Below are 16,598 nucleotides of genomic sequence, written 5' to 3'. Positions count from 1 at the left end.
AGACTACTGAACTGGAGTGGTTCAGAAATCAGGATTTCAGTGAATGTTTTCCTTTACTGATTTAATGGAAGAAGGTTATGACCGTGTACTGTTGTTTCACAGGAAAAAAAATAAAAAGCTCTGCATTTACACATCCGGATTGAGGTCGAATTATTATCTCAGATTCCTTTGACGAAGAGATGTACTCTCTAGAAAAGTGTTTGTCCTGCAGGCTGCCTCATGATCTTATTCTTGGGAAGCCCTGCAGCAAGTTTCAGTTATGTTATAAGCACATGACGTGTACATAATGTCCAAAAGATTGTCACCTGTATATACAGGATGAGGCTTGGTAATTGGGGCATTCAGGACCAATTAATGAAAAAAATATATATATTACAAATAAACTTTAAGAAGAGAGGAAGATGGTCCGGCTGAGAATTTTGTGTCAGTGCTAATCAACAGCTTGAACTTCCTCTTGTTTTCTTAAGTTGTTGTCAACACGCTCGCTGTACTTTACTACTCTTGTGTTGACATTGAATAAATTAGCACTGTTTGCCTAATGTCACCACATCCACTTGTGTGGAGTCGCCGCTGTACCTTCTCTATTTGAGTTGCTTTCAGTGTTTTTCTCACTTACATAACATGACATGCTCTGAAATGTTATGCATTGTGCAGTGAAAAAAAATCTCCTTATTAAGTGTTTAACGGAGCAAAAACTCTTTTACAACAAGAATTGCTTTGAGAATTGAGTATTTTTTTTTCTTTCTTTCTTCATGAAAGTTTAATTCCATTGTGCAGATCTCTCAAATGTGATCTCAATGCGTCCTGGCAGTGTTCACACCTGTCTTTTACTCGATAGGATTCCCCACATCTGATCTTAAGGCAAGGTCTGGACAGGCTTAATATGAAGCGAGAGGCAGGAGTTGGTTAGTTTAGCTTAGCATAGCAAGATCTCAAACAGAAGGAAACAGCATTTTATTAATGCACTGTATCCTAATAAAGGCTACATTTACATATTTTTTTTCAACCCCAATTATAATCACCCTAATCTGACATTTTAGCTTAGTTGTTTATGCAGATCCTAAGCAAAATGAAATGTTATGTGCGTTTTCATGCCCCTAAATATCAATCCAAATGTAACTTTTTTGACATGCTCAAAGTGGTTCTGTTTGCTGTGGTACGTCAAATCTGGATGAAATACAAGAAGAAGCTTTATCCAAGCTTTATTGCCAATACTGAATTGAAAAAGAAGAAGATGAATGAGATGGGTCCAGATGGGTTCAACACAGATGCACACATCGACTCTGGCTTTGTTCATCTCTTCAAACATCTGCTTGAACACCTTGTTTTGCTCCTCCTGGATATTTTTCACATCACCTGATCTGTACTATATGTGAGGCTACATGCACAGACAGAATGTATTTATTCCAACCCGCAAGGAATGATCAGATGAAGAGTTTAGATGTTATCAGACATTATCACCCTCTCAGACTGACTGAATGTTCCTTTGGTTCAGGCCAGTCTGTTCTGATTGAGGTGTTTGCGTGAGACGTTTTTGTTCTGGTAATTAGCAGAGCACTAGTGTCCATTTAAATTTAGGCTACTCTCCATGAACAGAGATGGTTTACTCCTGTGACAGAGAGCACAACTTTGAAAGTAATGTATTTTAGTTGGCGGTGGGACGTGACCAGATTACAAAATAGTGTAATTCTTGAAAATCAATTGATTTGTGGAAGATAGTATGGACACAAATCCCAGCTTTAACTAAGTGTGGTATTCTAGTCAAGCAATAAGAAGAGACACCACCAGAGTCTGGAGGTAAGTGTCACAGTCACATAATTAGTCTTAATTAAAGGATTATTTTATAACTGTGCCCTGTGTCAGGAAAAAAATAAATAAATCCCTTTTGTCGCTATTTCACAATCTCCCTTAAGACAGTTCTGGATGTTCAGAACTCCTGATTCATATCAAAGTAAACCTATTGCTTTGTTCTTTCATAATAAAAGTGCCCCAGCCACGTAGACTCTATAGATGGTGACACAAACAGGCTGAGTAAGCCGATTTACTCCACAGTGAGTAATCGGACAGCAACCAGCCACTCTCGGTTGAACAAGTCCAGACACAGTTTATTGTCATCTGAGAAAGTTGACAGAAACATACAATATCTATTGCGCCCACTAGACCTCATCAAGTCAAATCAGTGAGTTTTAAAGTGTGGGGATGGTGTGTGCCAGGTGTGTACATGTATGTTTACCCTCATGCACGCTCACCTTGTTTTCATATTCTGACATTTCATTCGTGCAGATCCGTGCGCATGTGCGCGCCTACACGCGTACATGACAGTGTAATTGGTACAGCTAGAGCTGTGTTGGCTTGCATCATGCACTCACTCGCTTCGCTGTCACCGTGCGTGGATGTCACAACACCCCCTGCCTCCACCCCTCCCTCTCTTCTTCTCACCCCCCAGCGCCACTGTGAGAACACCTCACCCCCTTGATTCCCAGACGTGGACACACCCAGTGCACAGACTCACATCCAATCAAGTCACAGGCTTCCCGATACTCAGGATTCCCTCCTAAACAGGGATAACTGTCACTTTCCAAAACTGTGATTTCAAAAACACAGACATGGTAATATTCAATAACAGTCCTCTTTTTACCTGCGTGTCACAACCCCAGACCGCAACAGAAGATAAGGTGCAACGTGATAAACAGCAAGAAACCAGACTTAGTGTTGCAATATACAGTATAATATCTATCTGAGGAGCCAAAATTATACCACATCGGTTAATCTGAATCTGCTGTTTTAATCCACAACCGATGCGTATTTCACACTTAATCGTAATGACGCTGAGTCGCGCCGCTCCCCAACCAAGACACTCAAGACCTCTCACAGCACAGATAGACTCCTTTTAATTTAAATCAGAAGGAAGGCGTTAAGATCACTCATCCATACTCTCTATTCTGAAAGATAGTACAGTCATTTGTTGGCGGTCTTTGGGGGTGATTAGTCTGGCAGATGTGTCCTGCTGTGAGGGGCAGTATGTTGATAAGACCCCACAGACTTTGGTCTTGTGTTTCATCATGGGAGCAAGCTTGGAAACAATAAAGTGCAGCATCAAAGTATATAGTCTGCACAAATGATGAGCAAAAAAATGGCAAAGCACTTTCATGTGTGATGTGCATTATAATATGCACACAATATATATAGCAAGGATTTAATTCTAAATCAAATTTCTGTCTCTTTTTTTAGATAAAGAAACAGAAAGTCATGTATTGATTCTTCTTTGCATTTATTAGTTTGTATCATGTTCTTGCATGGCTGTTGAATTGCGAGTTTTCTATGTATGCTCCCTGTCACTTAATATAATCACTGTGGTGTTATAAAGTCAAGCAATAAATGTCACACTATATGAACGCGCTTAAAACAACTTGCAATACACGTTTCCCACTATAAAGTGAGCTATTGATTTCACTCCTTCTTCCCTGCTTTAGTATCCTTTGGTGACCTGAGCTGTGGAGGGCTGATAACATCCTGCGTCTTTGTGTGGTCATTGGGCCTTGGGACGAGGCCCGTTTGAAGTGGTAATCATCTGATCATTTGTCTCGTCTCAGAAGCTGCGCGTACCTCAGCTGTGCACCACTTTGATCAGGACCAGTCATTGACGGTCACTCTGAAGTCATTATGTGCCTGTTGACGACTGCAGATTAAGATACAGGTCTAAAGTGACCACGATCAGAACTGCGTCTGATAATGAGTTGAATGGCTCACCTGGAATGGCATTAAAGTGCTCCTATGCAAAAATCAGCAGTGGCTTCCGATTGCTCTCGGCGTTGTATGAGAACGTCGGGGGCTGTTTGCACTTCAGCGCCTGCTGTTTCTTATTCAACTTGTGCTGTTGACTGTGGGACAGGAGTAATCGTTGCTGCCTCTAGGCACACTCACGAGCTGGGACGATTCTTGCTGGCTTTGCTTACCATCGAAACTGACAGTTTATGTTTTGACAGAAACACTGGGAGGTTTTTTTTTATTTTGCCAGATGTTCCAATTATTGTCATTGACAGTTTTGTTGTTATAAAAATGAATTTTGAATGCAAGTTATTTTCAGGTGTGGGTCATTTCTAAGCACATCCAGTCATATTGTCATGTGTCATGTCATGGATTCTCAGAAATACACAATCACGTTACAGGGTGCGATACAACAATGACAACAAAATCACAACAGAAAGCTTTTTGTCTGTGAGAATTAGTTGCTGCGAGTGATGCCAAGTCCCAAAGCATAACTGCCAATTCAAATGGCCGAGGAGCAGCAATAATAATATGAGCCAGTAGGCTTTGTCCGTAGCCAGGCAGACCTGTTGGTGCACCTGCTGATTCCCAGGCCTCCTTGCCAGGCTTTGACTGAAACCCAACAAGAGCGAAACTGGCCCAGAGCCAGAGGAAGAGCTGGTTCACTACTTCTGACACAATCACTAGAAGCAGGGGATCCTGGGAGATGGACCTGCCCTGAGTGAAGAGATGAGAACGGTGGATGACTAACCATGAGAAGCGAACGAGAGCAACTCCTGGGAACCAAAAACCTGTCCAACATGGCCTTCATGATTGCTCAATAAGTCATTATAACTACGACTGCACAACCTGTAAATGTCTGTGTTTGCATCAGCCATGAGTGTTTGTTGTCACATGCAGTAGGGCTTGTCCATAACCACATTCGTTTTTTTAAAATTATTATTTTTTTAAACGAATGGCAAGGTTTTATTTGACTTCAGTGTAAGTGAGTTATAAATTAAAACTGACGTTCAAGTAGGTTTTTCAAAGGAGTCTCATGGCCTAGCTTGACCCAGGGCTGCTACCTTGTCTTCATCTGTCCTCACACAGTTATTAGATTTCAGAGTCCTTAGATTCCTGTCAGGGCTTCTGAACAACGGAGAACTTCAGGATATGTTTGTTTACTTTTAGATGTTCAGTTAATTAGATATTAAGTCTTGCTTTCCTAATTTGAGACGCAATGTATACTAGTCAGAACCGCAGTGCACTCAGTAAATTAATGGCTAAATCTGTGTACACGAAAACAGAACAGCAATACAGTCTGTTGCTGAAAGAAACACAAGCAGTCAGGTGATGTTGATGATCAAAAAGTAAATGTATAGATTTTGCATAAACATGCAAAAAAAGAGCTGCAGAATGTACAAGTGTTCACAAGAATCAAGTATATATGGCCTATAGACCAGACCAGTTAAAACAGACTGTATTAATAACTTTATTGGAGGTAAAATAGGTAATCATTTTTTTATGCTGGCCTCTTTTGCAACCAGTAACATCTGGTCATCAATGCGCAGATGCATTTTTGATATATCATTTTTTGAGTCCATGTGATGAGTTACAGGGAAGCACACTCTCTTTTAGCTCTGTTTTGGTCTCCACCAACTCTTAGAAAGGCAAACCTTTGTTTTTTTTTGTTTTTTTGTTTTTTGGAAGCACATTCAAATCAGGCAGCTTTCAATATTACAATATAGGACGTGAACCAGCATGCTACATGCACAGGTTTTCATTGTATTATTGTGAGTATCAGTGCTCTTTATGTGGAACACAGACTGGTCATGACTCACGTTTTAGCAACAGGATTTTCACACCAAAGCAAAGCAGCTAGTCACAGATTGGGCTGTGTGTCTGTTGCTTCCCTACATCACAAAGGGAGGACTTAGGAGGATTTCAAGAGAATTTAAGTTGTAAAGGTATGGGTAACAGCCAATCTCTTCACACAGTGTCTGCTCAAAACAAGCTGTTTTCTGACCGCATCTTCTGTCGGTGCGCTTAAGTAGTTGTCAAGATGACAAAACTTACATAACACAGTACTACTTGCTGACACTTATAAACACACTGATGCAGAAAGCATGGTGTTTAGACCCTAAATGCTCTGCTACTGTGTGTTTTATAGTTAGCTGAGAAATTTATCTGATGTTTGGTGCTGAGCAGGAACCTTACAGGTCACCTTTTAGCACTTCTAGATCCTCAAACGATGTGAGAGTTGGGAGTAAACCGAAACAGTAAAACTAAAACAATGACCTGAAAGACACAAAAATATTGGGTGGAACTAGGGGTAGCTGCAGAGTTAGGTACTGCTTGGTGGGATCTTCATTTGAAGAGAGGTCTCCTATCAGCCACAGTGAGTCATGTTTTGAAATATAAAGATGTTCTTATGAATATACTGTGTGATATTTATAACAGCAGCTTTAAACCCTTACATATGCCTGCTTCCCAGAATAAAGTTGTACCAACTGTTTCCAGTTGTCATGGCTGGAACCAACCCGTCCCTTAGAGACAAATCAAAGTTCATAGCGGGTCCACTTGTGTCCGATGACAAAACAACAGCTCCCTTCTGTGACCTCTCCGTACGAGGTCAGCAGACCCAGACGCAGGATGTCCCACTTCAACTCATTCATAGCAGACGTTCAAACAGAACCCTGACACATCACCACCGTGTGATGGACGACACACTGACTAATGCCAAACAGATTGCTGAGGTATCGGGGGGGGAGTGTGTGTTTTCTTATCCTCTCGCTCATTTGTGACTCATCCCCCATGCTCTGAGCTGTCAGGTCCCTGAATGTTTTGTAACCCCTCTCTGGTCCGTACTTCCCTGTCGAGTTCGCTTCAGTTTTCTGTGCAAACAACCCTCCATCCTTGTTCACCTTTCATTGGCTCAGGCCAAAAACAAACATGACAGACCTTTTTAAAAAGAAGTTTTCATAGTCACACCTTCCGGCCCAAAGCCAGCGATATTTTTAAGTTTAAAGAACAATGTCCTGTACTCCACTGTTGTGATAAACTATCCCGCCGCTGCTGTTTATTCTCAATCAGTGGATTTGACTCAATCACTCGCCGGTGAATGCCACGTCTCCCAGGCCATTCAGAAAAAAAAAAAAGACACAATCAGACACGGCAATCAGTCACAGCATGGCACTGCCAAACCTCATCAACAGCCATGTGGATTGCATTAGAACTGGTCGACCCAGTTCACAGCAAGAGGCTAAGGGTTACTTATCATATGTTTGGACACAGAGGTGGTTCAGGAAAAGTACCTGGTGTGGCGAGGAGGACCATTCAGGCACCCCACAGGGAACGGTGCTTTTTAAAATCTCTTCCTTCGGCGTAAATGAGTTGGGACTGTAAGACGTGATAAGTGGTTGTGAACGGCGCAGTCATAACGTTGCAGGCGAGCTGTTCTAAAAATATATGTCACACAGAAGCTTAAAGTTACACTTCATTTATTTGCATCACATCACGCCGCCATGTAAAACAGACACACAGGTTAGAGCAGAAGATGTTTTCAGATCAGTGACAATGACGTTAGAGTAGTAAGTTAATGATTTTAAATGTTGTGTCTTATCTAATATCTCATGTACATACATACACATTACAAAATGAACTGTTTTTACAAACAGAATACATATTAAGTTGACTTCCACAAGAAGCATAGTACAGTCTGGCCTCATTCACACTTTTATACACACCAGATATGAATACACTGGAGTGCAACATATGACTTTCATGTGCACAGTTTTTTTTTTAAGTGTGTTACTTTACACTTACATTCTCACAGAGGCTGTTTAACGTTCTCTGACTCTGTTCACACAGGGCTGCAGGGGAGATAAGGAGTGTATTGAGCATATAAACAAAGGGGGCGAATGAAAAAGCAAGGCTGATGATGGTGGTGGGAGGACATGCAGGGTGGGAGTCAAGACTCCTGCAGTGCCTGCTTTTACAAATGCAGATCAATAAGGAAGGGGAACAAAAAGCCTGCTCTCCTGCAGCCTTTCACCTCACACAGGAGCATTTTCAAACAAGTTCCTGTGCCAAATGAAAGATTAAGACAGCGCAATTACATTTGTCACCAGCAAATCCACGTGCTTTGTTCAATTACGCGCATCATATCATGACAGGTGATAGAATTATGATTAAAAATAAACTGCGCATTAGTCAGATGACTTACTCGAAGAGCAGAAAACACCCAGCCAAACCAGCCGGGGAGCTTCCACACACAGGTAAGAATGCAGCTCCTCACTCTGCAACCTGAACTTGCAGCTCCTGCATATAAATAGGCTGCAGCAGCCTGACAGCGAGAATACAGCAGAGAAGTGGCTAACGCCCGTCTGCTCAAACACTGTCCTGACACTTTCTGTTTCTCCTCACATTAAAGGCTGCACTTGGTAGCCCAAACACACCATGGAAATTCACAGCTTCTACATGATGGCCTGGCTTTCCTCTCCCCTTTTAGCAGCTTATATGGTCACCTCCTTTAAAGGCTCAATCCACTCAGTGTGCTGTGGAACAATGAAACATTTGAATACAGTGTAAACAACAGAGCTGTCCTGAATGAGACTGATAGAGTGTGAAACCAGACCCTGGCTAAAGATGACGCAGAGTCCTCTCTGCAATACTAACTTCCCAAAGCTCTCTGTACTCATGTCTTTGTGTCCCTCTCCCCATTTGGTATCCCAGACATAGGAAGCCAAACATTTAACAAGGAAGGATGATAAACTGATGGAATAAATGTTAAATAAATAATAAATTTTGTCCACAACCCACAGGGTCAACAATCAGATGAAGCAGAAGAACTTCTTCCAGCTGCACCTGGAGAAGGCTTTAGTGCGCCTGTCAGAAAACCTCCTCTTCTTGCTCTTGCGGGCTTTGTTCTTAATGGCAGCGAAAATGGCAGCGTCGAACGCCTCCTTCAGGTTCTTCTGCGTGAGTGATGAACACTCCACATAGTCCGCAGCTCTGATCTTCTCCGCCATGCTCCGGGCCCGTGAGCTCAGAACCGGCTTGACATTGGATTGGTCCAGGTTGATGAGGATGTTCACGTCCAGCAACAGGTCCGACTGAGTCCCCACGAGAATGATGGGCGAGGAGGGGTTGTAGGCCCGGATCTCTGGGACCCACTTGGTGGTGATGTTGTGAAACGACGTGGGGTTGACCATGCTGAAGCACAGGAGGAAGACATCGGTGTTGGGGTAGGACAGAGACCTGAATCCATCAAACTCTTCCTGCAAGGAACATGAAGGCATAACATGGGTACGTGACCAACAAGCCCTGTACAGGCGTGAAAAAAGAATGAGTGAAAGGGACTGAAACAGTAAAGTGTAAAGGAAAGATCATCTATTAACATTCAAAGTGAAACTAACTTATACTGAGTCACATATTAAGAAAGAATAGAGGCTGTGCATAGGTATCAGACATTTTGAATTTTGGTTAACATTATGTAAAGAATTTAAGACTCTAAAAAAAAAAAATAATCAACCTACATTAATTTTTTGATATCACTTATTATTAAAAACACAAACTAGTCATACCTGTCCAGCAGTGTCCACAAGCTGAACTTTGACTGGGGACCCTTCTACTTGGACCTGACCTGTTGGAAAGGAATCAGTCAGTTTCAATCAAGCGTTTACTTATTATCAAACTTTTAACTTAACTCAATATTAAGATAAACTTTCACAAAATACCATTGAAACAAAATTATGAGTTAAGTTTGAATCACTCACCGGAGAAGACATCAAAGCCAGTCTGTTTGTACTCCGTCGGGTATCCATTAGAGGTGTAGCTGACGATCATGCTTGTCTTCCCGACGGCTCCGTCTCCGACCAGCATACAGCTGATGACATCGGGATCCAGCTCGTCCTCCCGGGTCAGCCCGTAAGCGGAAGGGACTCGGGACTCGTGGTAAAAGTAATCCATGTGAGGTGGCATGTCGGGCAGAGCATTAAACCTCTGGCTGCAAACTCTCCTCCTGCCTGTTTCTGTGTTTGTGAGATAGGGAGTCGACTGAGTAGTAGGCTTGTCTCTTACATACTGTCGGGATGACTATCCTGCATTGACTGACGGGCGACATGTGCGGGGAGGGACGTATTAGGGCAACTTTCTGCTGGACAGGTTGTGATTTGCATAGACACTCCCACCGAGAAAAGAAAGAAAGACATAGATAGATAGATAGATAGATAGATAGATAGATAGATAGATATTACCAGACTATCCATATTTAAACTGAAGTTATTAATATTGTATTAAACTATTATAGTATATTTAAAGTATATTATTATTACCATCTCTTCAATCAAGATTTAACTGTATAATATCACAAATTCCTATTTTTTGTTTTTATAAAATAAAACATATTTAAAATTTATGTATATATATATATATATATATATATATATATATATATATATAATAACGTATTGCGACAAAAAACACGCACTGTAGGAGTTATTTATATTTTGCTCTGCGCCTTTATTCCCAGTGCATGTCACTTTTATTTTGGACGAACTGCGCCCCCTAGCGCTAAACGAAGCACAACACCCAAAGTAGTCACATGATTCCGTGTGTCACCTGATTTCCAGGGTGCACCGTGTTGTGCTGTCTGAAGCTAAGCTAGCTGCTTTGTCAGTGCGAATGATTGAAATGTTGTATTTCCTCACGTTTATGCTGCAGCGCATATGTTGTACATATTTATGCTCGATTTAGACGCACGTGTAGACAGGAAGTGAGTGAGTTTTTTCTCCGCTGGAAGTTGTGATAGCTAGCTAGCCGCTAGCCGTTTGGACATGACGCTCTAGGTTTTCGTCTGTTTGTTTATCTGGCTATCTTGAGAATATTTGAAGCTGTTGAAATAAGGTGGTTTGAGTTGAGTTGAATGCAAACATGGCTTCTATTCTCGACGAGTACGAGGACTCTCAGAACAGCAGGCAAAGTGCACAGCAGCACAGCCGTCTGTCAACTGCTAACATCGGGATAACGCACTCAGGTAGGTTCACCATTCTCTCATTAGCTACATGCACATCTGTTTAATTCATGCGTTATAAACATTGACTGAGGCGTCGTTTAGTTGACAGTGTGCTTTCACTGACACAAGTTTTGTTTCCTCACGTTAGGCTTTGTGAACGTGAGACTTGAGGAAGAGAAGCCGATATTCAACAAGCAGAGGATTGATTTTACACCCCCCGAGAAGATAAACCATCTCTCGGTCTGCAACAATCAGCTCTGCATGAGTCTGGGAAAGGACACTCTTCTGAGGCAAGTTAACACACTGCATTAATGGTCACTGGTGTTGTATTGGTTTGAGTGGATTAGCTCAAGTTAATGACTGTGACTAGTACTCATCTATTGTTGTCTATTAGGAGTTGTAATGTAGATGCTGATACTAATGTTTTCCGGTTCTGTTCTGTACAGGATTGACTTGGCCAAGCCAGATCAACCCAACCAGACGGAGTTAGGGAGGAAAGATGACAGTAAAGTGCACAAGCTGTTCCTGGACCCCACTGGTGAGAAAAGCTTCAATGGCTAGTCAGTTATTCCTCTGACACATTACTAGTAATTACCAGCATTTATATGAGACTTTCTGTGAGTTTGCCTCGTATCGTATTTTATATTATTATATTATAGGCTCTTACATCCATTGATTCCATTTTTTCTTTTATGCTTTGCATTATTTACCTTTAGTGGGTATTTTGAGCTTATTCAGTAGCATTCTGTAAATGCACGGGATTATTACTAGCTACATCACTACCATGATTTAGCCTGGATTAATGCAAAAATATACTGAATACTCATATCACATTTCTACTAATTGCACAACCAGTGCAACTACATTATTTATCAGATTACCGAAGCCGTGTCACTGTTGTGACGTATTAACAACAACAGCTATCTCCTCCTTCATATTTTCCAACTGCAGGCTCCCATCTGCTGATCAGCCTGAGCACCAGTGAGTGTCTGTACCTCAACAGGAACACGCAGAAGGTGCGCAGTCTGTCCCGCTGGAGAGGCCACCTCATTGAGAGCGTGGGCTGGAACAAGCTGCTGGGCAATGAGACCAGCACAGGACCCATCCTGGTTGGCACCAGCCAAGGCATCATCTTCGAGGCTGAGATCTCTGCAAACGAGGGCAGCTTGTTCAACAACAATCCTGATCAGTATTTCAAACAGGTCAGAAAAGTCTGGCTCAGTTATAGCAATGCAGTTGGTTTTGGACACATTTATGAATGTCATTAGACACTTTCTTCACCACTTTGAATAAAAGCCGGAAGCAATTCTGGTGTATATCAGATATCAGAGTTAGGGTATGTAAAATGTCTCAATGTTTTAAATAAGGGAGCTGTACAGTTTAACCAGGCATTTTTAAAACATTAACCATGAAATGGACATTGCTCACAATATGAAGTTCCTCTTGACATGTAACTAAACAACAGCATATTCTTTTTCTGAGGCAGGTCCACTTCCTGGAGGAGGATGGCAAGCCTGCCCCAGTATGCTGCTTAGAGGTGGAGCGGGGCCTTGAGAACAAGTACTTCATCATAGCCACCACCCGCAAACGCCTGTTCCAGTTTGTGGGTAAGGTGGCCGAGGGCTCGGAACAGCAAGGCTTCAGTTCCATCTTCAACCAGAACCAGGACCTGCTGCCTAGTTTCCAGGAGTTCCCAGCCAACATGGGATACAGCGAGATCACCTTTTACACCTCGAAGCTTCGGACGTCACCCAAGGCGTTTGCATGGATGATGGGTAATGGAGTTCTATATGGCCAGCTGGACTACGTCAGGCCTGATTCCCTGCTGAGTGACGTGAAGGTAAATGCCTGTTTGTGAGTGTGAAAGAAAGTTTGTAGTATTTATCTCAATAATAGTTATTCTGTCCTTTTCATATTCACCATTTTTGTCATTGTCTTTATGTTTTACATACTTTCTGCTTTTGTACAGGTATGGGAATTCACTTCGGACATTGACTTTAATCTCAACAAGCCCATCTCCATTGTGCTGACACAGTTCCACTTCCTGTTACTGCTTCATGACCGAGTTAAGGCCATCTGCACTCTGAATGGACAGGTGGTGTATGAGGATGTGTTCCCAGATAAATTTGGCACCCTTAAGAAGATGATCAAAGATCCAGCTGGTGGGTTGGTGTGGATCTACTCTGAGCGAGCAGTTTTCCGGTACCACATCCAGCGTGAGGCCAGGGACGTCTGGCAGATGTACATGAGCATGAATAAATTTGATCTGGCCAAGGAGTACTGCCGTGACCGGCCGGAGTGCATGGACATGGTGCTGGCCAAGGAGGCGGAGCACTGCTTCCAGAATAAGCGATACCTGGAGAGTGCCAAATGCTATGCGCTAACGCAGAACTATTTTGAAGAGATAGCGCTTAAGTTCATAGAAGCCAAACAAGAGGAGGCACTGAAGGAGTTCTTACTGAAGAAGCTAAACAATCTGAAACCGAGTGAGAGAACGCAGATCACCCTGCTGGTCACCTGGCTAGCAGAACTCTACTTGAACCGCCTTGGGCAGCTAGAGAGCGACGGCAACACCATCATTTTCCAGGAAACCCGTGATGAGTTCCGCCAGTTCATGAGCAGCTCCAAGCACAAGGAGTGCCTGTACAACAACCGCAGCACCATCTATGACCTGCTGGCCAGCCACGGCAACGTGGACGACATGGTTTATTTCTCAGTTGTCATGCAGGACTATGAAAGAGTGATATCCCACTACTGCCAGCATGACGACTTCAGTGATGCTCTGGATGTGCTCGCCAAGCACTGTGATGAGAAGCTCTTCTACAAGTTCTCCCCTGTCCTCATGCAGCATATCCCCAAAAAAGTGGTGGACGCATGGATTAAGATGGGCAAGAGGCTGGACCCTAAGAAGCTCATCCCAGCTCTGATGAACTACAGCCAAATGGGCAGCACGCAGCAGATCAGTGAAACCATCCGCTACATGGAGTTCTGTGTGTATGAGCTGAATGTGACAGAGGAGGCCATCCATAACTACCTGCTGTCGCTGTATGCGAAGTATAAGCCGGACTCTTTGTTGTTGTACTTGAAACAGGCAGGTACACACACCTCAGAGATCCACTATGACCTAAAGTATGCACTCAGGCTGTGTGCAGAGCATGGTTACCTCCAGGCCTGTGTCCTGGTATATAGGATTATGGAACTTTATGAGGAGGCAGTGGATCTTGCTTTACAAGTAAGTGATGTTGTGCTATCAGCGGTGCATTTGAATTCTACCAGAATTTGCCAAAAATAACATGTTTTATTGTCCATAGGTAGATGTCGACTTGGCTAAATCCTGTGCTGACCTGCCTGAGGATGACGAGGAATTGAGGAAGAAGCTGTGGCTGAAGATCGCCAGGCACGTGGTGCAGGAGGAGAAAGATGTGAAGAAGGCCATGAACTGTCTGTCCAGCTGCAACCTGCTCAAGATTGAAGACATCCTGCCTTTTTTCCCAGACTTTGTCACCATTGACCACTTTAAGGTCTGGAACAGAATGAATTCCTTTACTTTGTATTCTCAGTAAATTGAATCATGAGGTAAAAGTAGGTGTTAGTCCGTTACTGCCATGCATTAGGTTACCTCCAGCATTTCTTAATGATTGCCGTAGATTCTGAATCTAAACAGAAAGTAAGCTTAGTGTATTGTTGATATACAAACACAAATCATGCCTCAAATCAGTGTTCATTGTGGTTTCTCAGGAGGCCATCTGCAGCTCTCTGGAAGAGTACAACCAGCACATTGAAGAGCTGAAGCAGGAAATGGAGGAGGCCACAGAGAGCGCCAAACGTATCAGAGAAGACATCCAGGAAATGAGGAACAAGTACGGCGTAGTGGATTCCCAAGAGAAGTGTGCTGCTTGTGACTTCCCATTGCTCAACAGGCCCTTCTATCTGTTCCTTTGTGGTCACATGTTCCACTATGACTGCCTGTTCCAGGTAACTCGCAGAAAAATCTTTCCATACTGGTATTTTATACTATGAAGTAGTAGTTTGAAAATGTCAATACGTGCCACACACATTCTTTAATTTTCTATGTAGTGATCTTGTATTTCAGATTACTGCAAAAGATATTCAAAAAACATGGATAAACCATGACCTGGATGACTGACCATCTCCACAGGTATACTGCAAAAATATGAATATGAACACATGTGTCCTTTCTTCTCCCCCCCCCTCTAGGAAGTGACCCCTCACCTGTCAACCTACAAGCAAAATCGCCTGGAGGAGCTGCAGAAAAAGCTGGCTGCAACCACACTGTCCTCCAAATCTCGCCACCGTTCAGTGCCAAAGGACGAAGGAGACACTTCCAGTCTGGGAAAGGGCAGCGCCGGCACAAGCCGGGAGCAGTTAAAGTCGGACATTGATGACATCATTGCATCTGAGTGCGTGTACTGCGGCGAACTGATGATCAAAACCATCGACAAGCCTTTCATTGACCCTCAGAAATTTGAGGAGGAGAAATCCAGCTGGCTATGAAGACGGGTCTTCTCTCAGCGTGAAAGAGACATGAAAGGCCACCTTCTTTATGTCGGTGAAAGCGCGTCATCCATTGGAGTGGATACAATCATTCCCCTGAACGCCTGTTGGTTGTGCCTACTGCTGAAAGCTCTTTACAATACACTTATTTTGTTGTCACTATTTGGAGCTAATTTAATAAACTTTGCACTATCTAAAGAAAAACGGACATTGTGGACAATAGTCTACGTGATGTCAAATATTGCATACATGTGCCTGAACTGCACTATACTTATTTAATCCATTAACTGCATTATATTACGCACTTGTTTGGCTCATTGAAAACATAACATGCATTCAAACAGTATCTGTGACTGTAGCGCAGTTCCATCTATCCACATGTCTGTGTTCATCCAACAGTTAAATTGGGGAAAGTTGTTTCACAGACAAATAGAATTTAACTGTGGCCCATTAAAGCTTGTCAGTTTTGAGAGGCTGATTGTTCTGTTTGTTTTAAAGTGTAATAAATATTTAACAAATCATTTTTGTGTATCAAGGTTTCTCAGATCCCTGGTGGAGCTCATCTAGCACATGGACAGGAGAAGAAATATATGTAACAGTTGTTTTGGTGTAAATTGCAGTTTAAGTGGAAGGCCTAGGTTTAGGATTACTACCACTCCTATGCTCTTACTGTAATTTGCAGTACATCACATAATCATCAATATAAGTGTAAAAAATTGTTTGCATAACTATAAGTATGGACTTTTAACTTTTTTTCTGGGGGTTATGAAACATACAATTATTGAACAATTTCATAACAGTCTTAAGTTTTGTGTAGGTATCCAGCTGCCACATTTTTACCTAAAACGGAGTTTCCTTCTCGTGACGTAAGACGTAGCTCGGTAATCTTCGCAGTGAGCAGACACTACCAATCGACATCGGAAATTCATCGATGTATTTGTGTTATTTGTAGATTTACGGGCCAAAATGGCTCTCATACTGGCTGAGAATCTCTCTTTATTAGAGAAAGATGCAGTTAGGTGTTTTGTCACAGTCGTGTCTTCGGAGACATAAAAAGGCTAGCGGCCCTCTATCTGCGATTGATTATAACGCCTGCTCCTTGCTGTACCCTCGCCATGGCGTCGTGTCTCTCCTCTCTCAGTAACAGAAAGTGGCCGCCTCTCTGCTGTTGCTGCCGACTCAAAGCTCACAGACTCGCTCGGCGCCTCAAACCGCCATTTTGGAGTCAGAGAACCGAGAGTCGGCAGCAGCGACGAGAGAGACTCAAAGGGGGACACGGGGCCGAGGTGAGAGACTCCATGGTGGTTGTTATGGCGAAGGA

General features: G+C 42.8%; 3 protein-coding genes across 6 annotated transcripts in view; 2 read left to right on the top strand and 1 right to left on the bottom strand.

The window, feature by feature from the left end:
- Positions 1–7,241: 7,241 nt before the first annotated feature.
- Positions 7,242–9,853, bottom strand: rhov (ras homolog family member V). Its single transcript, XM_084560041.1, has 3 exons — positions 9,525–9,853; positions 9,333–9,391; positions 7,242–9,026 (listed from the first exon to the last, which is right to left on the bottom strand). The coding sequence occupies exons 1-3, from the start codon at positions 9,727–9,729 to the stop codon at positions 8,580–8,582; spliced, it is 711 nt and encodes a 236-aa protein (XP_084416167.1). The 5' UTR covers positions 9,730–9,853; the 3' UTR covers positions 7,242–8,579.
- A 509-nt stretch (positions 9,854–10,362) lies between these two features.
- vps18 (VPS18 core subunit of CORVET and HOPS complexes) lies at positions 10,363–15,959 on the top strand. The gene is made up of 9 exons (XM_084560774.1): positions 10,363–10,783; positions 10,911–11,052; positions 11,209–11,300; positions 11,714–11,964; positions 12,249–12,602; positions 12,732–13,994; positions 14,074–14,283; positions 14,501–14,737; positions 14,981–15,959. Exons 1-9 carry the CDS (start codon positions 10,681–10,683, stop codon positions 15,275–15,277), a joined length of 2,949 nt encoding a protein of 982 aa, XP_084416900.1. The 5' UTR covers positions 10,363–10,680; the 3' UTR covers positions 15,278–15,959.
- Positions 15,960–16,455: 496 nt separating this feature from the next.
- The window catches only part of ino80 (INO80 complex ATPase subunit), a 44,027-nt gene continuing 43,884 nt past the window's right edge, over positions 16,456–16,598 (top strand). For all 4 annotated transcript variants that reach the window (XR_014699450.1, XM_084560499.1, XM_084560498.1 and 1 more), the window contains exon 1: positions 16,456–16,563. The gene's annotated coding sequence lies outside the window, so the exon portion shown is untranslated. The remainder of the gene's footprint in view (positions 16,564–16,598) is intronic.

The sequence above is a fragment of the Chelon labrosus genome (genome assembly GCF_963514085.1).
Source record: "Chelon labrosus genome assembly, chromosome: 14".
Taxonomy (NCBI): Eukaryota; Metazoa; Chordata; class Actinopteri; order Mugiliformes; family Mugilidae; genus Chelon; species Chelon labrosus.
This window is presented reverse-complemented; position numbering and strand designations above follow the sequence as displayed.

Bases quoted from the DNA above. Each gene is read 5' to 3' on its own strand.
- vps18 (XM_084560774.1), top strand. From the start codon at position 10,681: ATGGCTTCTATTCTCGACGAGTACGAGGACTCTCAGAACAGCAGGCAA. The intron at 11,965-12,248 runs GTCAGAAAAGTC...TTTCTGAGGCAG, and splicing joins CTGATCAGTATTTCAAACAG to GTCCACTTCCTGGAGGAGGA. The intron at 12,603-12,731 runs GTAAATGCCTGT...GCTTTTGTACAG, and splicing joins CCCTGCTGAGTGACGTGAAG to GTATGGGAATTCACTTCGGA.
- rhov (XM_084560041.1), bottom strand. From the start codon at position 9,729: ATGCCACCTCACATGGATTACTTTTACCACGAGTCCCGAGTCCCTTCC. The intron at 9,392-9,524 runs GTGAGTGATTCA...CCTTTCCAACAG, and splicing joins TGGCTTTGATGTCTTCTCCG to GTCAGGTCCAAGTAGAAGGG. The intron at 9,027-9,332 runs GTATGACTAGTT...TGTTCCTTGCAG, and splicing joins TTGTGGACACTGCTGGACAG to GAAGAGTTTGATGGATTCAG.